This window comes from Orcinus orca, chromosome 7 (genome assembly GCF_937001465.1).
Source record: "Orcinus orca chromosome 7, mOrcOrc1.1, whole genome shotgun sequence".
Taxonomy (NCBI): domain Eukaryota; kingdom Metazoa; phylum Chordata; class Mammalia; order Artiodactyla; family Delphinidae; genus Orcinus; species Orcinus orca.
In genome coordinates, this window is record NC_064565.1 from 56,847,077 (window position 1) to 56,873,555 (window position 26,479).

Genomic DNA, 26,479 nt, shown 5'->3' on the forward strand with positions numbered 1-26,479 from the left:
CATTTGTTGTAGAGCTGGTTTGGTGGTGCTGAATTCTCTTAGCATTTGCTTGTCTGTAAAGCTTTTGATTTCTCCATCGAATCTGAATGAGATCCTTGCCGGGTAGAGTAATCTTGGTTGTAGGTTCTTCCCTTTCATCACTTTAAGTATATCATGCCACTCCCCTCTGGCTTGTAGTTTCTTCTGTGAAATCAGCTGTTAACCCTATGGGACTTCCCTTGTATGTTATTTGTCGTTTTTCCCTTGCTGCTTTCAATAATTTTTCTTTGTCTTTAATTTTTGTCAATTTGATTACTATGTGTCTCGGCATGTTTCTCCTTGGGTTTATCCTCTACGGGACTCGCTTCGCTTGCTGGACTTGGGTGGTTATTTCCTTTCCCATGTTAGGGAAGTTGTCGACTATAATCTCTGCAATATTTCGTCTTGTCCTTCCTCTCTCTCTTCTCCTTCTGAGATCCCTATAATGCGAATGTTGTTGAGTTTAATGTTGTCCCAGAGGTCTCTTAGGCTGTATTCATTTCTTTTCATTCTGTTTTCTTTATTCTGTTCCGTGGCAGTGAATTCCACCATTGTGTCTTCCAGGTCACTTATCTGTTCTTCTGCCTCAGGTTATTCAGCTATTGATTTTCAACTAAAAGTGTATTTTTCATTTCAGTCATTGTGTTGTTCATCTCTGTTTGTTTGTTCTTTAATTCTTCTAGATCTTTGTTAAACATTTCTTGCATCTTCTCGATCTTTGCCTCCATTCTTTTTTGAGGTCCTGGATCATCTTCACTATCATTATTCTGAATTCTTTTTCTGGAAGGTTGCCTATCTCTACTTCGTTTAGTTGTTTTTCTGGGGTTTTATCTTTTTCCTTCATCTGGCATATAGCCCTCTGCCTTTTCATCTTGTCTATCTTTCTGTGATTGTGGTTTTTGTTTCACAGGCTGCACGATTGTATTTCTTCTTGCTTCTGCTCTCTGTCCTCTGGTGGATGAGGCTATCTAAGAGGTTTGTTCAGGTTTCCTGATGGGAGGACTGGCGGTGGGCAGAGCTCAGTAAAACTTTAATCCGCTTAACTGCTGATGGGTGGGGCTGGGTTCCCTCCCTGTTGGTTGTTTGGCCTGAGGCAGCCCAACACTGGAGCCTACCTGGGTGGGCTCTTTGGTGGGGCTAATGGCAGACTCTGGGAGGGCTCACGCCAAGGAGTAGTTACCAGAACTTCTGCTGCCAGTGTCCTTGTCCCCAAGGTGAGCCACAGACACACCCCCACCTCTGCAGGAGACCCTCCAACACTAGCAGGTAGCTCTCGTTCAGTATCCCCTGGGGTCACCGCTCCTTCCCCTGGGTCCTAATGTGCACACTACTTTGTGTGTGCCCTTCAAGAGTGGAGTCTCTCTTTCCCCCAGTCCTGTAGAAGTACTGCAATCAAATTCCGCTAGCTTTCAACTTATGATTCTCTAGGAATTCCTCCTCCCGTTGCCGGAGCCCAACGTTGGGAAGCCTGATGTGGGGCTCAGAACCTTCACTCCAGTGGGTGGACTTTTGTGGTATAAGTTCTCCAGTCTGTGAGTCACCCACCCAGCATTTATGGGATTAGATTTTGCTGTGATTCCGCCCCTCCTACCGTCTCACTGTGGCTTCTCCTTTGTCTTTGTATGTGGGGTATCTTTTACTGTGAGTTCCAGTGTCTTCCTGTCGATGACTGTCCAGCAGATGGTTCTGATTTTGGTGTTCTCACAAGAGGGAGTGAAAGCACGTCCTTCTACTCCTGCATCTTGGTTCCGGCTCCTCTTGGCACTGTTTCCCACATCTATTCTGCGGATTGATACCGCTCTGCAGAAGAGGGGCCTTCTTATCTCTAGCCCAGCAGCTTTGTACCAGGACTATTAACTTTTTGTAAAGTGTGCTTAGCAATATAATTTCCTTCCAAACCTGGAGACAGACCAGGTTTGTCTCGATCACTTGTATAACTATCAACTGACCTGCTTATGAAAAATGCAGCATCCTAGGTAATGGCCCCAGACCTAAGAATGTGGATCTCTGTTTAAGGGACCTGGGTGTCTACACAGGAAGTTTCAGAACAACTAGCTATTAAGCTTCTGTAAAGAAAAAGGACAGGAGAACATCTCTGGAGGTGGTAAATAAGAGAAAAGCAGCAGGGTCCCACGGAAGTAACATTCGATTACAGAAAACATCAGTGGTGGAGGGGCTGGATTAGACATCATTTATTTCACAAAACTTTATAACTTCGTTCTAACAGATAAACTCATTATAGTTGTTAAAAACGCATTAAATAGGGAACCTTTCTAATTATAACTTAAGTCTTCATAAGTAAATGAAGAAACTAGAAATCTTAATATTAAAACAAGAATAAATAATAAGAGTTCTAGCTAAACTTCAATAATTTGAACTCCTCAAGGAAATTAGTAAGACTGTGTGTGTTGGCAGAAGGAGGAATATAGTTTTATTTGAAGAACAAGGGTTAGCGGCTGGGCCTCTACAGAGACAGGAAGAGGGAAGGAAGGAGAGGGATGAAATTCTCTAATCTTAGACTTTAATTTCCTTGACAAAATAAAAAACAATCCTCACATGACATTTAAATACTTCTTCCTGCTCACTTAAATAACACTCTCCTTCCTTACAAAGCCTTCCCTGATGCACAGTGAGGAAAGGGAGATAAGGCAAAGGCAGTTATGAATCCCTGTTATGTTACAGATGCTGCAAAAGCATTTGATATAAACTGTCACACTGAAACTTTACAAAACCCTCGGAGTTTGGGAAGGTGAGAAAATCGAGGCTCAGAGAAGCTGGGTGACACCCCCAAGGTTCAAAGCCAGCCAAAGGGCAGTTGAGGGGAAGTATAATCTCAAGGTTAACTTTACTTAAAACATGGCACACAATGATTTTTTTTTTTTAAATGGGTTTACAATTTTACAATTTTAAAAGCTGTAATTGGTTCTGAACCAGAACACTGGTATACAACAAAAGCAAACAAACAAAAAACAGGAAAAGCTCAGTACCCAAACTGTGTAGTACCACCCTTTGAATGTAGATGCTGGGCATGACCAACACCTTGTGCAGCACAAATGACTGACATCAGACCTCATAATGAGCACACTAACACCATAAACCAAGGGATAATGAAAATGGTTTGATCGTTACGCACAGGCTGGCAGCTGCTTTGTCATTTGTTTGTTCTGGACAGAAGAGATCACAGTGACAGAATAATGGGCAAAAACACCTCGTAAACTGTACACTCACGCCCAGTCCTAACACTGAAAATAATTCCTTATCCAAAAACAAGCCACAGAAGAATAGGGCTTGTCATGCTTTCTCACCACCAATGGCACTCTCTAAAATACCTTTAATGGCCTTAAGACTTTAGGACCCCAAGCTGGGACCTCCATAATAGGCTCTCTATCGATCAGCTTTTAGTACATGGTACGTTCTAATCTCTCCTAAAGTTAGTGAATGTGTCTCAAGGTTGCAAAATTGCTAGAAGCCCTCCAATACTCTCTACAAAATAGCTGACTGCAGATCTAAGAAAGAGTGAAATAAAATAAATGTACGTGGAAAACATTTCAATACCAAAAATACATAAGTCATAATATTAAATATCAAATGCCAGGCACTGGGCTAAGCATCTGTGTGTGCGTGTGTGTGTGTGCGTGTGTGTGTGTGTGTGTGTGTGTGTGTGTGTGTGTGTGTAATATATTATTCACAGATGAGAGACCTGAGACTCAGGGAAAGATCTGAAATACAAGGCCTCCCATTTTAGACATGACTAAGCCAAGGGACATCAATAATTATAAGGCATCCACTCTTTGACCAAGCTGACCAAGCAATTCCAGCCCAAGGAACATACCCTAACAAAATAGGTAACACTGTATGCAGTAATGCACATACAATGATGCTCATTCCGGTATGGTGAACAACTTAAAAAGACTGGAAACAGGGATTGTTTCCTTAATTTCTTTCTGATCTTTCGTTTTTAGTGTATAGGAATGCAACAGATTTCTGTGCCTTAATTTTGTATCCTGTAACTTTACAAAATTCATTGACTACCTCTAGTAGTTTTCCGATGGCATCTTTAGGATTCTCTATGTATAGTATCATGTCATCTGCAAACAGTGACAGTTTTACTTCTTCTTTTCCAATGTGTATTCCTTTCCTTTTTCTTCTCTGACTGTCATGGCTAGAACTTCCAAAACTATGTTGAATAACAGTGGTGAGAGTGGACATCCTTGTCTTATTCCTAATCTTAATGCAAATGCTTTCAGTTTTTCACCACTAAGAATGATTTTGCTGTGGGTTTGTAATATATGGCCTTTATTATATTAAGGTAGGTTCCCCCTATGCCCACTTTCTGGAGAGTTTTTATCATAAATGGGTGGTGAATTTTGTCAAAAGCTTTTTCTGCATCTATTGAGATGATCATACGGTTTTTACTCCCTAATTTGTTAATACGGTGTATCACATTGATTTGCATATATTGAAGAATCCTTGCATTCCTGGGACACAACCCACTTGATCATGGTATATGATTCTTTTCATATGTTGGATTCTATTTGCTAGCATTTTGTTGAAGATTTTTGCATGTATGTTCATCAGTGACACTGGTCTGTAATTTTCGTTTTTTGTGATATCGATGTCTGGTTTTGGTATCACGGTGATGGTAGCCTCGTAGAACGAACATGGGAGTGTTCCTCCTCTGCAATTTTTTGAAACAGTTTGAGAAGGATGGATGCTGGCTCTTCTCTAAATGTTTGATAGAATTTCCCTGTGAAGCCATCTGGTCCAGGAAGATTTTTAATTACAGTTTCAATTCCATTATCTGTGATAGGTCTGTTTATATTTTCTAATTCTCCCTGGTTCAGTCTTGGAAAATTGTACCTTTCCAAGAAATTCTCCGTTTCTTCAAGGCTGCCCATTTTATTGCCATATAGTTGCTGGTAGTAGTCTCTTACGATCCTTTGTATTTCTGCGGTGTCAGTTGTAATTTCTCCTTTTCCATTTCTAATTTTAGTGATTTGTGAAAATTAAGGAAACAATCCCATTTACCATTGCAACAAAAACAATAAAATATCTAGGAATAAAATTACCTAAGGAGGCAAAAGTCCTGTACTCAGAAAACTATAAAACACTAATAAAAGAAATCCAAGATGACATAAACAGATGGACGAATATACCATGTTCCTGGATTGGAAGAATCAATACAGCGAAAATGACTATACTACCCAAAGCCATCTACAGATGCAATGCAATCCCTATCAAATTACCAATGGCATTCTTCACAGAATTAGAACAAAAAATTTTACAATTTGTAGGGAAACACAAAAAAACCCAAATAGCCAAAGAAGTCTTGAGGGGAAAAAGCGGAGCTGGAGGAATCAGACTCCCGGACTTCACTATACTACAAAGCTATAGTAATCAATACAGTATGGTACTGGCACAAAAACAAAAATATAGATCAGTGGAACAGGATAGAAAGCCCAGAGATAAACCCACACACGTACAGTCACCTAACTGATGAGAAAGGAGGCAAGAACATACAATGGAGAAAAGACAGCCTCTTCAATAAGTGGTGCTGGCTGCTGGTGAGAATGTAAATTGATACAGCCACTATGGAGAACAGTATGGAGGTTCCTTAAAAAACTGAAAATAGAATTACCATATGACCCAGCAATCCCACTCCTGGGCACATAAACTAAGAAAACTATAATTCAAAAAGACATTTGCACCCCTATGTTCGTTTCAGAACTATTTACAATAGCCAGGACATGGAAACAACCTAAAGGTCCATCAACAGAGGAATGGTTAAAGAAGATTTGTCACATGTATTCACTGGAATATTACTCAGCCATAAAAAAGAATGAAATTGGGTAATTTGCAGAGGCATGGATAGACCTAGAGACTGTCATACAGAGTGAAGTAAGTCATTAAGGAAAACAAATACTGTATGCTAACACATATATATGGAATCTAAAAAAAAAAAGTCCTGAAGAATCTAGGGGCAGGACAGGAATAAAGACGCAGACATAGAGAATGGACTTGAGGACGTGGTGGCGAATGGGTAAGCTGGGACTAAGTGAGAGAGTGGCATGGACGCATATACACTACCAAATGTAAAAGAGGTAGCTAGTGGGAAGAAGCCACATAGCACAGGGAGATCAGCTCAGTGCGTTGTGTCCACCTAGAGGGGTGGGATAGGGAGGGTGAGAGGGAGACACAAGAGGGAGGAGATATGGGGATGTATGTATATGTATAGCTGATTCACTTTGTCATACAGCAGAAACTAACACACCATTGTAAAGCAATTATACTCCAATAAAGATGTTAAGGGAAAAAAAAAAGTGATGCTGGGAAAACTGGGCAGCTACATGTAAAAGAATGAATTTAGAATACTACCTAACTCCACACACAAAAATAAACTCCAAATGGATTAAAGACCTAAATGTAAGACCGGACACTATAAAACTCTTAGACGAAAACATAGGAAAAACACTCTTTGACATAAAACACAGCAAGATCTTTTCTGGCCCACCGCCCAGAGTAATGAAACTAAAAGCAAAAATAAACAAATGGGACCTAATTAAACTTAAAAGCTTTGGAGTAGCAAAGGAAACCATAAACAAGACGAAAAGACAACCCCCTCAGAATGTGGGAAAATATTTGCAAACGAAGCAACAGACAGAGGATTAATCTCCAAAATATACAAACAGCTCATGGAGCTCAACAGCAGAAAAAAACAAACAACCCAATCAAAAAATGGGCAGAAGACCTAAACAGACATCTCTCCAAGGACTCACAGATGGTCAAGGGGCACATGAAAGGATGCTCAACATCACTAACTACTAGAGAAATGCAAATCAAAACTACAATGAGGTATCATCTCACACCAGTCAAAATGGCCAGTAGCAAAAGATCTATAAACAATAAATGCTGGAGAGGGTGTGAAGAAAAGGGAATCCTCTTGCACTGGTGGTGGGAATGTAAATTGATACAGCCACTGTGGAGAACAGTATGGAGGTTCCTTAAAAAACTAAAAATAGAACTACCATTTGACCCAGCAATCCCACTACTGGGCATATACCCTGAGAAAACCATAATTCTAAAGGACACATGTACCCCAGTGTTCAGTGCAGCACTATTTACAATAGCCAGGACATGGAAAAAACCTAATGTCCAACGACAGATGAATGGATAAAGAGAATGTGCTACATAGATACAATGGAATATAACTGAGGCATAAAAAATTTTGAAATAATGCCATTTGCAGCAACATGGATGCAACTAGAGATGATCATACTAAGTGAGGTAAGTCAGAAAGAGAAAAATAAATATCGTTTCTTAACGCATATATGTGGAATCTAGAAAAAATGGCACAGATGAACCTATTTGCAGGGCAGGAATATAGACAGACAGAAAATGGACATGTGGACACGGCAGGGAAGGGGAGGGAGGGACGAACTGGGAGATTAGGACATATATACACTACCATGCATAAAATAGACAGCTGGTGGGAACATGCTATAAAGCACGGGAAGCTAAGCTTGGTGCTCTGTGACAACCTAGATGGGTAGGATGGGAGGGGGTGGGAGGGAGGTCCAAGAGGGAGGGGATATATATATATATATATATGTATGTAGCTGATGCACTTCACTGTACAGCAGAAACTAACATTGTAAAGCAATTATACTCCAATTTAAAATAAAAATTAAAAAAAACAAATGAAGAAAACAAACAAAAAACAATATATAAAAATAAAAAAAGAACGCAACAAATTCTCAAAAAAAATAAAATTTAAAAATTGGAAACAAACTAACTGTCCATCAAGAAATAACTTATTATTAACTGTAGTCATTCTTACACTAGAATATTGTACAGACATTAAAAATGATTGTGTAATCACAAGTAATGAAATGGAAACTGTAATTAAAAATCTTCTAACAAACAGAAGTCGAGAACCAGATGGCTTCACAGGTGAATTCTATCAAACATTTAGAGAAGAGCTAACACCCATCCTTCTCAAACTCTTCCAAAAAACTCCAGAGGAAGGAACACTCCCAAACTCATTCTACGAGGCCACCACCGCCATGATACCAAAACCAGAGAAAGATACTATAAAAAAAGAAAATTCCAGACCAATATCACTGATGAATATAGAAGCAAAAATCCTCAACAAAATACTATCAAACAGAATCCAACAACACATTAAAAGGATCAAACACCATGATCAAGTGGGATTTATCCCAGGGATGCAAGGATTCTTCAATATATGCAAATCAATCACTGTGATATACCATATTAACAAACTGAAGAATACAAACCATATGATCATCTCAATAGTGCAGAAAAAGCTTCTGACAAAATTCAAAACCCATTTATGATAAACACTCTCCAGAAAGAGGGCATAGAGGGAAGCTACCTCAACATAATAAAGGCCATATATGACAAACCCACAGGAAACATCATTCTCAATGGTGAAAAACTGAAAGCATTTCCTCTAAGATCAGGAACAGGACAAGGATGTCCATGTTCACCACTATTATTCAACATAGTTTTGGAAGTCCTAGCCATGGCAATCAGAGAAGAAATACAAATTGGAAAAGAAGAAGTAACACTGTCACTGTTTGCAGATGACATGATACTATACATACAGAATCCTAAAGATGCCACCAGAAAACTACTAGAGCTAATCAATGAATTTGGTAAAGTTGCAGGATAGAAAATTAATGCACAGAAATCTCTTGCATTCCTATACACTAATGATGAAAAATCTGAAAGAGAAATTAAGAAACATTGCCATTTACCATTGCAACAAAAAGAATAAAATGCCTAGGAATAAACCTACCTACGGAGACAAAAGACCTGTATGCAAAAAACTATAAGACACTGATGAAGGAAGTTAAAAAGATGATACAAACAGATGGAGAGATATACCATGTTTTTGGATTGGAAGAATCAATATTGAGAAAATGACTATACTACCCAAAGCAATCTACACTTTCAATGCAATCCCTATCAAATTACCAATGGTATTTTTTACAAAACTAGAACAAAAAATCTTAAAATTTGTATGGAGACACAAAATACCCAGAATAGCCAAAGCAGTCTTGAGGGAAAAAAATGGAGCTGGAGGAATCAGACTCCCTGACTTCAGACTATACTACAAAGCTACAGTAATCAAGACAATATGGTACTGGCACAAAAACAGACATATAGATCAATGGAACAGGATAGAAAGCCCATATATAAACCCATGCACCTATGGTCAACTAATCTATGACAAAGGAGGCAAGGATATACGATGGAGAAAAGACAGTCTCTTCAATAAGTGGTGCTGGGAAAACTGGACAGCTACATGTAAAAGAATGAAATTAGAACACTCCCTAACACCACACACAAAAATAAACTCAAAATGGATTAGAGACCTAAATGTGAGACTGGACACTATAAAACTCTTTAGAGGAAAACACAGGAAGAACATTCTTTTACATAAATCACAGCAAGATCTTTTTTGATCCACCTCCTACAGTAATGGAAATAAAACCAAAAATAAACAAATGGGACCTAGTGAAACTTAAAAGCTTTTGCAAAGCAAATGAAACTACATACAAGATGAACAGACAACCCTCAGAATGGGAGAAAATATTTGCAAACGAATCAACGGACAAAGGATTAATCTCCAAAATATATAAACAGCTCATGCAGCTCAATATTACAAAAACAAAGAACCCAATCCAAAAATGGGCAGAAGACCTAAATAGACATTTCTCCAAGGAGGATATACAGATGGCCAAGAAGCACATGAAAAGCTGCTCCACATCACTAATTATTAGACAAATGCAAATCAAAACTACAATGAGGTGTCACCTCACACCAGTTAGAATGGGCATAATCAGAAAATCTACAAACAACAAATGCTGGAGTGGGTGTGGAGAAAAGGGAATCCTCGTGCACTGTTGGTGGGAATGTAAATTGATACAGCCACTATGGAGAACAGTACAGAAGTTTCTTAAAAAACTAAAACTAGAATTACCATATGACCCAGCAATCCCACTACTGGGCATATACCCAGAGAAAACCATAATTCAAAAAGACACATGTACCCCAATGTTCATTGCAGCACTATTTACAATAGCCAGATCATGGAAGCAACCTAAATGGCCGTAAACGAATGGATAAAGAAGATGTGGTACATACACAGAATGGAATACATACACAGAACGAAATTGGGTCATTTGTAGAGACGTGGATGAATCTAGAGACTTTCATACAGAGTGAAATAAGTCAAAAAGAGAAAAACAAATATTGCAGATGAATGCATATATGTGGAAACTAGAAAAATGGTACAGATGAACCGGTTTGCAGGGCAGAAATTGATACACAGAGGTAGAGAACAAACGTATGGACACCAAGGGGGGAAAGTGGCAGGAGTTGGTGGTGGTGGTGGTGTGATGAATTGGGAGATAGGGATTGACATGTATACACTGATGTGTATACAACTGATGACTAATAAGAACGTGCTGTATAAAAAAATAAATAAAATAAAATTCAAAAAAAAATGTATTTGTGGAAAATAATTGAAATATATATATGTAAGTATCTGAATCACTTTGCTACACACTTGAAACATATAATATTGTAAATCAACTATACTTCAATAAAAAGAAAGAACTATTCTCTTTTGCTAATAAAAAAAGAAAAATGAAGTCATCATGTAAATCTATGTTTGTTGACACAAAAACTGTCCACAGATATTTTAAATGAAAATGCAGGTAGATCATAGAACAGTAAATACAGCACGATTCCAATTTTGTCTTCTGGAGAAATAACTAAGCTGAAATTGAGGTCTGCTGAAGATGGAGGGGCTGACCCTTCCAAACACATGGGAAAGCAGCACCTGTAATAGCCTTGGGCCACTGGGCACATGGAAAACTGGGTAGAGAGTGTGAGAGAAGTCCTAAGGGTGGGGAAGGGACTAAACCATGCCAAGCCCTAGAGGCCTGATTAAGGATTCTGGTTTTCACCCCAGAAGGTCAATGGGAAGTCTGCATTTCACAGATGAGGCACAGAGGGTTCAGCTGGTGCTCAAGAATATGCCATGAGTGAGTGGTAGAGCCACGGTCAGGCTGGGGCCTGTCGCAGAGCCTGAGCTTGGCCATAACTTTCAGTCACAGACTTCTGTGCATTCCAGCTTCCTGATCATGTGCCTCTCCCTCTCTCCAGGCCTTTTCCGCCTCTTCCCAGGCGTGGATTCTCATTTTCCTCTTCCTTTCTCTCCTTCCTCTACCTCCTTTTGCTTTCCAAAAAGTCACAGAGAAAGCCCACCCCCTCAGAACTTTGTCCTTATCCCCTAAGGGATCTTTCCCATCTGGATAAAACAGGACCTTCCCAGTTCCTCCCCAATTCAATTACAATCAGCCAACAAGCTGGCTGTACAACAACCAAAACAATTTGAAATGGTCTTTTAAATTTGGGTTAAATTAAGGGCCGTTGTTTGAATCTCTTAGCTCTGTTATTGCTTTGTAAGTTGTAATATAAGGCTCTTTGCCTTTCTGTATGTCTATATGTGAGAAACAAATTACAAAGTTATTATACACCCTTCTAAATCAGTATTTGAATTTGTGAGACTAATTTTATGGGAAGCTTAGAAAATCCTCTAACGAAGTGCAACCTTAACTGGGCCTCTTGAATTTTAATTTGTTTTAAAGCTACTGAATTTCAAAGTAAAAGAAATTTTTAAAAATACTTCCGTTTTTTTTTTTTAAAAACAGAGCCACATACCTCCATTACGTCAGTCAAATCTGATCAACATAAAACGGGCAGAGTCCTCTACCCCACCACACATGATTTTCAGGCATGTGTACCACGCCCTCTGCTGGCCTCAACACATTTCCAGAATGACCATAATGTAGCTAGGAAATAGGGCAAAACATCTGCGTTTCTTCCGCTGGCATGGAGTTCTTCCTTTCCGAATTATGTACAAAAGTTCCATTATTTTCTGTCTCTTCTATCCTTCCCTTCTCCAAAATGTCATACATGTTTTAAAGATTTACAGGATCTTGATATAAACGTTAAGTTTAAATTATTTCCCCTAAATGAAGAGATAAGTAACAGGTAACCCAAAATGAGAGAGTACTGAAAACTAATTTAAATCTAGTTTAGAAATATATTCCTAATTAGATGTGGCTTCAGGTAACAGGAAAACTTATATGCATACTGGCTGGGTGAAGAAAATGACAACATAGAAACATGCTGAATGCTAGGGACAAAATTTTTGCTGCCAAGTAATCCAAAGTGGATAATGCCCAATTGTTAGATAATAAAATCTAACCATTCTATTTTGTAAGGCGGCAAAGGTGAATAAAATTAATTGGCTCACCCAAGACTCTTAGCAAGTTGGAGATAACAAAGGATTTTAAACCTGGGATCAGAGAAACTCTGAGTCTTAGACCTGAAATACAAGAACACAGCACCAACCGAAAAACATCTTAGCAATTCTCCGTTAAAACTGAAAGCAGATTTGCTTTGCCTCCCCTCGTGCTCTCACGTCAACCCCTACATAAGTTGTCCTCGTAACTTCACAGCCCTGCTCGCTGAACTTCAATTCCAGAGGTACTTATTGATTGACCAAGACACTGTGCTGGGTACTGGGCACATGGGGGATAACATGACACCATTCCTACACCCAAGGAGCTCACAGTCTGGTACAGAGGGCAGAAGTGCGAGGAAATAAACTACCAACGGTGTAACGTGCAACAAGGGAATTATGCCTGAGCTTCAGAAGCAGCAGGAAAGAAGGACGGATGAACCGTCTGGGGTGCAGGGCTCGGGGTGTGGTACGAGGAAGCTCCACTGAAGAGGCGCTAGCATTGGAAAGCTACAAGCTCAGGGAGAAGCCAAAACAGAGGGACCAGTACGTGCACCTTCATGGAGAACACGCATGGGATTTCAGGAGTGTATTGGTAGGAAAGCAGAATCAGTAATTCTATAGGAGTGTGTCCAGGGTGAGGGGGCAAGTGGATGAATGAAAGGCTGGAGACGAGGCCCAAACACAGATCACAGGAGCTTTGCGTGGTCCTTATCCTGCAAGTGACATGGACCTTAATCTATCAGCGGCAGGAACTTGAACCTTACCCTGTAATTGACAAGAGGCCACTGACTGGTTTTAAACCAGGGAGAAGGAACAATCAATCATATTAGGGTTTTGACAAGATCAAAAAGGCATCTGCTAAGTTTTTATCCTAGTTTTTCTGCAACCATAGACAAATTCCTTTCCATTCTTCGTGGTTTATTTACTTTTAAGAGACATGGTATGCTAGTATTAGAGCGAGCTATAAAGCTGAATAAAGACAAACCACCTTAACGACAGTCAATACCTTGTATGTTAACAGTGACGCTCAGTGAATACCGGATGGGCAGACAGTCAGGGCCCCTCTCCTAGCACACACATGCCAGTTAAGTTTCCAAAAGTTAGGTGATGCACACAAGCTTGGGAAAAAGTTAGCAAATTTCCCAAAGGCAAAAATGAAGCACATAATGCACTTGAACACACAGGTCTCAAAAATCCAGCTGGATGGGAAATAAGGCCACTGATTCTGCCTATTCATTTCCAGTAACAGAAAACAATCAGTTCTCTACAAACTAAGTTGGACAAACACTATCTCTCACAATATTTTCAGAATGTATGTCATTATTTTTATATTTCCAAAAGTGGATCTCCGAGATCTGTAAAAGTTTAAAACATTCTCTTAAGCAGTTGGTATCTTTAAAAGATACCTCAGGGCTTCCCTGATGGCACAGTGGTTGGGAGTCCGCCTGCCAAAGCAGGGGACACGGGTTCGTGCCCCGGTCTGGGAAGATCCCACATGCCGCGGAGCGGCTGGACCCGTGGGCCATGGCCGCTGAGGCTGCGCATCCGGAGCCTGTGCTCCGCAACGGGAGAGGCCACAACAGTGAGAGGCCCGCGTACCGCAAAACAAAACAAAACAAAACAAAAAAGATACCTCAACCTGAAAATACAGACATTCGTCCTAAACTGGGCCGCCAGAATTAGCAAATCACAATTTCCAGAGAGGATCCTCTCTGCTCTAAGTCAAATGCCACCAGAAAGAGGCCACTTACCCAGAATATATGCATTTTTAAATTCAATTCACCAACTGAATTGAAAGTGATTTATGATGCTTTCCCCCCCTTGCTCTTTCCTCTATCCTCCCCTCTGCCTAATTCACCCCCAGCACAAACACCACTCAAGTTCCTTACAGCAGGCATAGAGCAAAAGGAAGACATCCACAGCTGCAAGGGTTTTTATAGACGAGGAAGCAATTCCTGTCCACAGAGACTGAGTAAATGAACTATTCTGATAGCGCCCCCTAGTGACCAAAATCACTTTATGAACTCTGCACGCTAAACTGATGAAAAGCAATGCATTTAAAGTTTTAAAAATAGCAAACACATCAATGAGCTTACCCTCTGGGAACACCTGTCCAGTTAAACCAATAATGTTAACCTCTGGCCAACTGTTCTCTCAGCTCTAAAATAGGAAAACTAACATCCCCAACCACCCTAGTCCTCTCCCCTGTGAGCATGTGAGTTCCTCAATAAGATACAGTCCCAAGCACATACAGCTGTTTTTAAACAAGAGGAAGCGGAAAAGAAACACAAAGCAATAAGAGGACACGCACCCTCGGGCCTACCTGGATCATCAGGAGTGTTTCTGTTAAACGCATAACATACCTGGTGACGGGTACAGAGTTCTGTTCACTTCTGCTTCACAGGTATATACACTTTGACTCTCTCCTTCCCTATTTTACTGGCTCTGAGGAGGACTGCAGGGACCACTGAACCTTCTGGAACTTTCTGCCACCACCCAGAACGGTATTAGTTTGACCACAAAATACTGGAAGCTCTCAAATCGTATCTTCAACACTGAGATTTTTCTTTCTCACATGAACTACGTAAAACATAAATGTTAGGTTACTGTGATATGTTCATAGAAAGTGTAATTTAAAATGAAATTGGTGGGCTTCCCTGGTGGCACAGTGGTTGAGAGTCCGCCTGCTGATGCAGGGGACGTGGGTTCGTGCCCTGGTCCGGGAAGATCCCACATGCTGCGGAGCGGCTGGGCCCATGAGCCATGGCCGCTGAGCCTGCGCGTCTGGAGCCTGTGCTCCACGGCGGGAGGGGCCACAGCAGTGAGAGGCCCCCGTACTGCAAAAAAAAAAAAAAAAAACTGAAATTGGTAATAACAAGAAGTACTTAAACCATCACCCTTCAACCTCCTGCCCAGTAAAACAAACAAACACCCCAACTGACTGAGATGCCTAGTACTTGGTGCTAGTACCTAGTAGTTCAGTAGGGGCCTAACATACTTTGGATCCTTCTACTCCAACCGAACCTGAGACCTTCAACCAAGCTGGAAACTTTTGCTCAGCTCCCGTTCCACAACCACAGAGAATTAAAAGCCATTGCTGCCCTCTACTGGGCAGACTTGAAACAAAACTAAAAATCCACCCATCAAGCATTTGACATCACCTAATTTCTTCTCTGGTTTCTTGATAATGTATAACCTTCAATATCTTATAAATTAATTATAAGATTCCAGGAGGGAAAAACAGAGCAAGTTCACAAAAATTCAGTCATTTTCCCTCTTTATCGACTAAAAGGAAGAGACTAAATGATAGCAAACTGGGAGGCTCGCTTCGGATTCAGCCACTACATGACAGCATGACCTTGGTCGGGGCCCAACCACCCTAGGTCTCAATTTTCAGGCCTGCAAATTGAAGGATTGCAAAGCAGGAGACATTTATGATCCTGGTTGCTCTTTTCTATTCAGATTTCAAAATATTCATAGCTTTTTCTTATTTTTTATTTTATTTTTTTTTGTACACAGGCCTCTCACTGTTGTGGCCTCTCCCGTTGTGGAGCACAGGCTCTAGACGCGCAGGCTCAGTGGCCATGGCTCACGGGCCTAGCCACTCCGCGGCACGTGGGATCTTCCCGGACCAGGGCACGAACCCGTGTCCCCTGCATCGGCAGGCGGACTCTCAACCACTGCGCCACCAGGGAAGCCCCATAGCTTTTTCTTAACCCGTCTTAATAATCTAACATATGATATCCTCTGTCCTATTACTTAGGACTTCATTGATTATTATAAGTCTTCAGTAATGAGATAGATGTAAACCAAGTGTTTTGCATGTGCATGAAGGCCCACAGTAAGTATGAGTTTCCCTCTCTCCCCTCCCCAGGTCCCCCCATTGACCAGCTCCATGACCCTTTCCATTCCTGTAGTACATATTCTATGCCCATATCCTAAAGTATTTATTCTCTGCTACTCTTTCAATTTTCCAGGTCTTGTGATGCTTGCACTGTGTCCCCCACTGAAAGGTGAGTTTCACTGGCTGGACTGTGTCCTTTATCTGTCTGCACCTCAGTGTCCACTACTGGTAGCAGTGGTTGTAATGGTAGCAGCTGTTACAGCAGCAGCAGAAACAGGAACAGCAGCAGTTGGTGCCCCAAGCAGCAGTGAAACAGGTTACAAAAACTGGGGCTTCTCTGGTGGCGCAGTGGTTAAGAATCTGCCTGCCAATGCAGGGGAAATGGGTTCAAGCTCTGGTCCGGGAAGATCCCACATGCCGCGGAGCAACTAAGCCCGTGAGCCACAACTACTGAGCCTCTGCTCTAGAGCCTGTGAGCCACAACCACTGAGCTTGTGTGCTGCAACTACTGAAGCCTGTGCACCTAGAGCCCGTGCTCCGCAACAAGAGAAGCCACCGCCATGAGAAGCCTGCGCACCGCAACGAAGAGTAGCCCCCGCTCGCCGCAACTAGAGAAAGCCCGTGCGCAGCCATAAATAAATAAATAAATAAATAAATTTTAAAATAATAATAATAATAATACCTGCCCTACCTGTCTCGGAGCACAGTTGTTTAAAATAAATAAGGAAGCATATACGAAAGCAATCTAAAAGCTGTGAAAGGATAACAGCTCTGTGTGCATTTAATTCTTACTATTCTTAGGCTCTTCACAAACACACATCCTGCACTTCACCCAGTAGAGGGGATTGCTACAGAGAGGGAACACCCTGGCCCTTGCCCACTGTCAGTACTTTGATAGGGCAGAAAAGAACACGCGAAGACAGGTGAATAGGCAATGGTGATGAAATAACGAGCGTTATTCTTTCCTTCTTTCTGTAGGCTTCCATGGGCTCTTACTCCATTCCACCCAAAGCAACAGCAATAGAGAAACACCCACATCACCCATCCCCACCTGCCCGCTACCAGGCCGCTTTCCTCACTCCCTGTTTCACTACATAGTTCTAAAATGCCTGTCTCCTATACCCGCAAAAATTATTCTCCTTATTTACATGATAGTCACGGCATCCACTGTTGGACTGAGCACAGGCTATGAGTCAAACACAGCACCAGACTCCCTGGGCAGATCATCTCTCACCCCCAGGGCAGCACAACGTCCTTGTCCTTGGCTCCATTTGACAGATTAGGATCAGAAAGATTAGGCAGCTCACCCAACAAAGGACACAAATCCAGCTGTTTCTGCTTCCAGACCCGGTGCAGACTGGAGCAGCACCATTGCCACCTCCCACCTCAATCTGAACGTCACACGCTAGCAAAGGGTTCCTTGTCTGCAAGATTGCTCAGAAATCATGGAAATCCTATCATTAACATCCTATGAATGCACAACCATAATGACACCAAGCAGATATGTTTCCTTGAAAAAAGACTAATGACCCAGGACATTCACTTTACTTTTTAATGTTTAATATAAAGAAGGAATGTAACATTAATGAATTCTTCCTATTAAGAGGTAATTGTGTTTACAGTGAAGAAGCTGGCAGATACCTCCTTCCGCGTGTGCCAACATCACCAGTAAAGGACTAAATCAACATGATATGCCAAGAGGAACGTGGCATCACTTCCTAGATATTCCCGTCAAAAATGCATACACTGAATCTAATCGTAAAGAAATATCAGACAAACCCAAACTGAGGGACAGTCTATAAAATAACTGTCCTGTACTCTTCAAAAGTGTCACAGTTGTAAAAGGAAAAGAAAGACTATTCCAGATTAAAGGAGACTAAAGGAGACATAACAACTACATGATTCTGGATTGGATCCTGGACCAGGTAAATGACCAATGGCAAAATTGGTATCAGATCTGAAAATTAATCCTGTCACTGTTAATCTCCTGATTTTGACAATTATACTGTTATGTTAGAGAATGTCCTTGTTTTTAGAAGATACACACTGAAGTATATTTAAAGATAATGGCCATCATGTCTATAGTTTTGAAACATTCCAAAAAAAAGAGTGAGAAAAAATATATACAGAAATGTTTGTACTATTTTGGTATCATTTTTGTAAGTCTGAAATTATTTCAAAACAAAAAGTAAAAACACTAGAAGTTATCAATGCATGTCAAGTATTAAATAAATGTGAATTGTAATATTCCTACCTACTGATTCCTAAGCACACACACAGGAGGATCAAAAGGAACCAACAGGGCTTCCCTGGTGGCACAGTGGTTGAGAGTCCGCCTGCCAATGCCGGTGACACGGGTTCCTGCCCCGGTCCGGGAAGATCCCACATGCTGCGGAGCGGCTGGGCCCGTGAGCCATGGCCGCTGAGCCTGCGCGTCCGGAGCCTGTGCTCCGCGGCGGGAGGGGCCACAACAGTGAGAGGCCCGCGTACCACAAAAAAAAAAGAACCAACAGCCTTGCGTCCTTAATATGAAAGCAATCTTAGAGACTGATATAAGAAATTCTGGTACCCACAAATACCACCCTAGTTTTTCCAACTCACAGTGGTTCCGCCCAAATGTAGCAGTGATGCAATACCCCTTTCCTCCTTCTGATAATCACTAACCGTTCCTAACTTCTCAATTTCATAATTAAGAAAATTCAAAACCAAAAATCCTCCAGTGACTCCACTTCCCATGAAAACACAGACCACCATAATAAAAAGATACACTGTGTATTACGTTTCCCCACCTCATCCTTTCTCTGGCCAATACACATTTGGCTAAGCGGTTGGCATTTAGACATCCCTTTGCCCCTGCCCTGCCCTGCATCGATGGGTTTTAGCCACAGAAAAGTATATGATATGAGTGTGAGTGTGGTGACTCAAGGTTCATTTTGCTAACGTAAAACAGAGACATCAGCCAACTCGGACACTTAGATGTTCCTACAGAAAGTGCACACAGCCTGAAGAATCTGCATTTGATTCTAACAGAATGACTTACACCTTCTCCACCCAGTGATTCCAGTAGCGTAAATGGTGGAACACCTCGCGGTCAAGCTTTCAAACCTCAAATGATGGCTGGAGACAGGCCGCTAAAAAGCCACATGAGAAGGACTAATGGCTATGAAGCCATTTCTTCTCATGCACAAGGATAAGCGAAAAGTTGAAAAGAAGTTATACAGCTGAACTTCACCCTGTTCTCATGGGTCATTATTAGCACTCTCTCATTTACAAGTTACAGAGTGTGCTGAGGTCCAGAAACATCAAACCTCCCATTACCCTTTATCACATTCCTAGGGTCAGACAGAATTGCTATTTCACAGACAGAAAAATCAAGGCAAAAGAAAATTAAGATGATCCCTAAACAACACTACCTTTTAGCACAAGAACCCAGAATGGACCAAATACGCTGCCTTCAAGAGAAAAAAACCAAAAAACCCACAAATATCCCTGATTTCTGCAATTAATACATCCAAAAAAAAATCATTTTATGTCACTAAATTACCAGAGAAGCCACACTGGCCTGTTTCTATTTTTTAATATTTTTTTCCTGATTTACAGGAGTCATTGTGGATGCAGGGAAGATCACATACCCACATGGAATTATGTGGCTCTCAACTAATGCTTCACATCCTGGGCAAACATGAATACAATAAGCCTCTGTCTCTGTCACACCAAAAGACCACGTTGATGGGCTCCACAGGCCCTCCTGAGAGCAGCTACAATACAAGTCCTTCTCCCTCTTAAATATGAGAGTTATTCATGTTACTGAAAAATAGCTCTTAATACTGATTACCATAAAGGAGGAGAAGCAGAGACTATGGCTTATGACAACAAATTTCAAATCAACATGGTTGCCTAAATATCCTGAGCTTGGTCCACAGGCCCAGCTGTCACGTCAACACTGGAGTATCAATGAACTGTCTGTTCCTGTTTTAAAAACAACAAATTGAGGTGACCAAAGTCAAGGGACCAACATCGACAGTTATCGTCTAAGGAACAAACCCCCACCAAGAAACTAGAGCACCATCAACTAGTGGGCACCACAGCAAACAGGAAGGGAGACAGCTGAGCAGGTGCCAATCAAGACAAGTCCAAGGGTGAATAACACAAATAACACTGAGGACTCCCCTGTATCAACTTTTAAATTAATTTGACTTAAACACTGTAAGGACCTAAGACAAGCAAAGACATAGTGCCACAAAGGTTTTCAACGCACATGGCAATTAAAATAATATTTACTTCCTAGTGGCCAGTAAGCCCGAATGAGGAGTTTCAAACAAGGAACGGTATGGTTGCTTATCAACACCACGAGTCCAGGGGAATGAGGGCAGTTGGTCTATTATTAACAGGAAGCCCAGGAACAAGTATATGCCAAGCACTTGGGGGGTTCAAGTGATAGACAAACAGCGTTTCAAATGATCCTTCCTTGGTCCACTGAAGCATGTGTTCATTGAGTCAGCAGACATTCTGTGGGCACTTACTATGAGCAAGACACACACTGACTGATGCTGACCAGGACAGTGTACCTGCCACGGAACCTACTGGCAAGGAGTAGAGTATAGCTGATAACCAAAGTGCACTTTAAAATGAGAATTATGACAGGAAAACAGCCAACTTAATGAAGCTGGAGAGCCAGAAGAGCATTATTATGGGCCCCTGTCTTCTCTACTAAGATGTTTAAAGAACTAATTTATATTCTCCCTTTCCTCCTTTGTGTGACTCTCAGATGTGTGGCCATTTTCCATTTGAAGGGATGGATGACAAAACAATCCCTGAGGAGCTAGTAAAAGGGCAGAAGACACGCTTGGAAAATCATAATTCCCGAAACTCCGGCTGCTTATTGTTTAAGATACGTGCAAAATGGAATCTGGAATGCACAACACACTAATATGTAATAAATAATCTGAATTTAAAAAAAAAAAAAAAAGGAAAGAAAACAAAGTGAGAGCCTGAACAGATTCCTCATTGATGGAATCTCAAAGGAAAGTATAGGTTATGTAGTAAGAACTATAGACGGTTCGAGTTTCGCTGGAGTTTAGAATATAGTTGACCCTTGAACAACACGGGTTTGGAGAGCACAAGTCCATTTATACATGGGTTTTTTTCAATAGTAAATACTACAGTACAACACAACCCACAATTCACTGAATCCGCAGATACAGAGGAACCACACATACAGAGGGCCGACTATAAACTGTACTCTGATTTTTGACTGTGCAGAGGGTTGGCAGGTTGTTCAAGGGTCAACTGCATAAGCCGGGAAGTTGAAATGGTGTCATGAATTCAAGGCTAAGGGGCCTGGACTTTATTTGATAGGAACCTTTTTTTTCCCCCCATTTATTTCCTTTTGTTTTTGTTTAATTTTGGAAACCACTTTTGAGCAATTAAGCGCCACGATTAGAAAGTTAATCTTGCACTAGTGTCTAAGGAGGAATGGGGTGGGGGAGGAGAGTAGTTAGAAATCCACTGCAAAGGTTCAATTAAAAACAGGAGGGGCTTCCCTGGTGGCGCAGTGGTTGAGAGTTCGCCTGCCGATGCAGGGGACATGGGTTCGTGCCCCGGTCCGGGAAGATCCTACATGCTGCGGAGCGGCTGGACCCGTGAGCCATGGCCGCTGAGCCTGCGCTCCGCAGCGGGGAGAGGCCACAGCAGTGGGAGGCCCGCATACAGCAAAAAACAAAAACAAACAAACAGAAAAAAAACAGGAGGAAACATTCCAAGCAACGTTGCAGAGGGAAACGTGGAGAGGACTTGGAGTGGGTTTAGATGGGGAAGACAAAGAAGGCGGCCTAAAAATCATCCCCGAGCTCTGAGGTCGGGTGGCTCAGAAAGCAGCAGACAGCACAGGGAGATGAGGTTTGGGAGGGAAGACACACAGTTTGCAAACACTGCACAGGGGGCTGAAGGTGTGAGGTTGGAGCTCTGGGAAGGATGCAGGCCTGGGAAAGTTCCTCCCAGGAAACAGCGACAGGATGAGATCAGAGGGAAACCAAAAACAACGTCCTTTGGGGATACATACTGTCCAAATCAATGGCTTTCTTAACAGCTTTCTTCAACTCTGGTTGGCATTTTAGTTATCTGATCAAAAGGCCCCATTGCTAGACTCCGACACCCCAGAGAAGTGCTCCAGGCACCTCCTTCAGCCCTCTGGATGGAGCCCTCGCACTCGGTTGGGCACTTTGACTTTCTGTTGCCCCAAACTGAAGCTTCAGCTTCTCCGCGCTGCCCCATGGGATGTGCCACTCTGATGGACCATCGCTAGAGGTTCACTTTTCCCTCTGAGCTGTCCCAGAGGCCTACTGTGGCTCAGGGCTGCGCAGTCAGCACAGCAATCCCCCATTCCTGGCCCAGGCCCACAGCCCGGGAACCAGCCCACTCCAAAGGATTCTGCGGGTCCAGGAGAGGGGCTCGATACCCACACAGAATGGGTCATTTCTTGAAGTCTATTTTAAAATCTATTTAAAGCAATTCTAAAGCATCAGCTAAATGTGTTCCATATCCAATGTTTTCGAAAGGGCAATGTCTGGAAGTTAACAGTCCAAGTGACCCACACCTAGGCATGATGAGATGCAATCTCTCATGCCTATTTCTTTGTCAATTTTATTTACAGAGCAGACAACTCAGATTCATTATCACCTTTCCCTGTAACTATTAATTGTAAAAAGGAAAACAAAAAACAAAGAAGCTTCCTCTTTCTAAATCTGTTGACTACGTCAATATGTTAAATTATAAATATCTAATATAATTTTCAAATCAAACTAAACCAAACCAAACCAGAGGTTAAATTTTGTTAGGTTTCATACCATGATGAAATCTGTAATAACAAATAAATAAAACTCTGGGTAAAAACACATAAATAAATACACTCACACATATATACCACTTAAAAAAAATCTAAATACTAGAATGCAAAGTTTTTCAGGTAATTATTACCATAATTTAGTTCACACAGCATAGACTACAAAAAAATACATGGGTCTTTTATGAGGTCTATATCCCACAGATATTTAAAATAACCGTTAAAAACAAAAGTTTTGGGGTTCCCTGGTGGCGCAGTGGTTGAGAGTCTGCCTGCCGATGCAGGGGACACGGGTTCGTGCCCCAGTCCGGGAAGATCCCACATGCCGCGGAGCGGCTGGGCCCCTGAGCCATGGCCGCTGAGCCTGTGCAGTGAGAGGCCCGCATACCGTAAAAAACAAACAAACAAACAAAAAAAGTTTTGTTTTTCGTTTTGTCATTTCAAACTGATTTAAAATGACTGTCCCTCTTCAGTAAAATCCCCCCCCAGCCCCAAAAGATATTCAAAGATATTTTACCTCTCCAGTGTTTAAGCCTCAACACAAGCCCCTCCCCTCTGACCTTCCTTAAACAGGCTGATAAGTGGAAAGTTGAAGTCATTTGAGCTTCACACCCAAACACACAGCAGCAGGCTGAGATAACCAAAAGGGTCAGTTATCTGAGTAATCGCTGGTCAGATAACCTCTACATAACATATCCGGAGTATGTGAAATCGTTTTCCTATTTTTCTGTAGGCTCCATGTCCCCGGATGGGGAGCAGCTCCCACTGGGGCAGGAGGGCTCATAGCACTTACCTTTTTGGCTCTTTGGGCTATGTCTGGTGTTCTTGTAAGCAGCTTCTCAATCAGGTACTCTCTGTTCTGCAAAACAAATATTCCCAACAGTTTAACATCAAATGCAAGACACTGAAATTCACAGTGATTTCAAAATAGCAGATTTACTTGGGTTTTTAAGCATGTTACCTTGGCTTTCTGGAAGAATTTGCATTTTAAAAGTTCTGCTGCTGTGGGCCTGAAAGATCAATAATAAATTAGAGTTGAAACAATGACCGCTCAATAAAGACACTGCCTTGACGAAACAAGTTAATCCTAGAGTCTTTCTGGAAGACCAGTTTCAGGAATAGCAAAGCCACAGACTAAATTACTCATAAGCGGGCACCAAAATAAATGGTGCCAATTTTCCAGTTCCTTCCAGACGCCTCTACTGCAAAACTCCTCCTCTACATAAACTCCTGCAAGTGAAATACCTGGGGCATGATCGATCTTCCATCCTTCATCCTTACACTTCACTAAGTGAATTCAGCGTTTCTAAAAGGTGGCAGACTGACACGTCTGTGAGCTGAATCCCTGTATTTATTAAGAAGCAGTACAAGCTGCGATATGACCCTATCGAAGAAACTGTGTCCGCAGTGTTCTATGATTCCCCAAGAGCAGAAGTTTCTGCAAGGGGACCACGCAGCATGTGTACGAGCTCTGTCTGGCCACCGAGTAACCCGGTCTCAAGTGTCCATGGACTATTGTTTTTCAGGGGAAGGTAATTAATGGAATGGTGATTAACAGAATGCAAATTCATTTTAAAGCATTATGGGATTGGTCTGATTGTTTCCTCGTGGTGTCATTTAACTTGTTTCTCTGTACTGTATTTCCCATAAAACGCAAGTTGGGTCTGAAGGCTTGGCTAGGTTGACACAAGCATTTGGGGGAAGAACACGTCGTAGATGACACACATCTTACTGCAGCATGGGGGAGGCACATAATGATAGGTTATTTCAGCGGGAGGGATGCTAAGTTTAACCGCGTGGTCCCCAGGCCCAAGATCTCTCCACGGTAAAGGTAAGTTTTCGCCACTGCAACTGGCAAGTATTCTGTTGGATAATACATTGCCACGATATGAATATCCTGTTCCGGAGAAACTGTCACCTGATGATTTTAGCATCTTTGCCTTAAATAATTATTTCATTGGAGGTGGCAGAACACTGATTTTCTACTTCTCTCATTCCTTCTACGTTTAATAACTGGCACTCTTCCATAAAGAACAGCTTCTTTCATCAATAGTTCCCGCAGCCATGCAGGAAGAATCACATATACCTAGAGGATAGGACAGTCAGCAAGACAACTGGTCTGATCTCTTCAAAAAGTCGGTGTCATACAAGAGAAGGGGAGACGTGAGGGGACTGTTCTCGATCAAAACAGACTTAAAGGAACATACAACCAAACGCAACACATGCCCCTCTCCTGAGTCCTGATTTGAACAGGACGGGGAGAGGCTGCAAGAGACATTTAGAGATAGAGATAGGTGAGTGTGCTAGGTATAGGACAATTTTAGGAAATTACTGTTCATTTACTTTGTGGAAAAGCATTGTGGTTACGTAGGAACGTGTCTGTATTTGGAGGGAATGCAAGCTGAGGTATTACGTCTGTTACTTATTTTCAAACTGTTCAGCAAATAAAATGTGGGTAAATAGGGACAGCAGATATGGGAAATGTGAATAACTGCTGAATCTCAGTGTTGTTGTAGAAGCAAACACTATACAATTTTTGCACCTTTTCTGTATGCTTTAAATTTTTCATAATAAAAAACTGGGAGGGAGGAGGGAAGCATGACTGAATATCATTAGGTCTCCTCTCAGGCAGTGACTGCCAAAGGGATCATGACTATTGTGTTAAGCGGATCCAAGTTTAAAGGGAGTCCTCACATTTGAAGATATTGGAAACCAGTGCTCTGAACCAGGAAGCCCCACTAAAATGTTTCCAGGGACAAAACCCACGCGTATAAAAGAATTAGGAAACATCATTAAGTGCAACGGTATACAAACTGTGTAAGTCTGCAGGGGCCATAAACCGTATTTCTGTGTGAAGAAATTTTCTCTTTCAATTGTTATTGCTCTTTTCCTCAATTTCAAGTGGAACACTGGTTAGGGGTACCTAACAAAGAACCCCAAATCGCCACAGCCACTGCACCCAAGAGCCCCTAATTGCTAATTGCTTGGAGTAAACAAAGGTCTAAACAACAGGTGGGCCACGCTTTACATTTTGTGTTCCCGTATCCCTTGGTAAGCTCGTTCAAATTCATGAATTTGTACCTTGGACCTTGTTTTTGGACCTTGTTTACCACGCACTAGAACTAAAAAGGATAACTGAAGTGACTTAACTTTGGTTGTCTCTTTAATGTAGACTACTCTTAGTGATGATTGGCAAAGTTTTGGGCTTCCAGCTACTCCAAACTCATCATTTCATTCTCTCAGTAAATATATACTGAGCATCTGCTGTTTGTCAGGCATCATGTTAGGCGCTAGGCCCACTCTAATGACTATGACAGACAGAAATACTACGCTTAGCAACTTACAGTCTGGCAGATAAGAGTTAGAGTGTGCTGTCAGACTGTAAGAGGAAGGTCAGAACATTCAAACACATGAATTGTGTTTGGGGAAA

General features: G+C 41.6%; 1 protein-coding gene across 4 annotated transcripts in view; it reads right to left on the bottom strand.

Moving 5' to 3' along the window:
- The window catches only part of STK39 (serine/threonine kinase 39), a 468,977-nt gene that overhangs the window by 164,678 nt on the left and 277,820 nt on the right, over positions 1 to 26,479 (bottom strand). For all 4 annotated transcript variants that reach the window (XM_033423490.2, XM_033423491.2, XM_033423488.2 and 1 more), the window contains exons 9-10: positions 24,011 to 24,059; positions 23,843 to 23,908 (exon numbers count right to left, since the gene is read on the bottom strand). In XM_033423490.2, the coding sequence (XP_033279381.1) occupies positions 23,843 to 23,908; positions 24,011 to 24,059 (115 nt within the window). The remainder of the gene's footprint in view (positions 1 to 23,842; positions 23,909 to 24,010; positions 24,060 to 26,479) is intronic.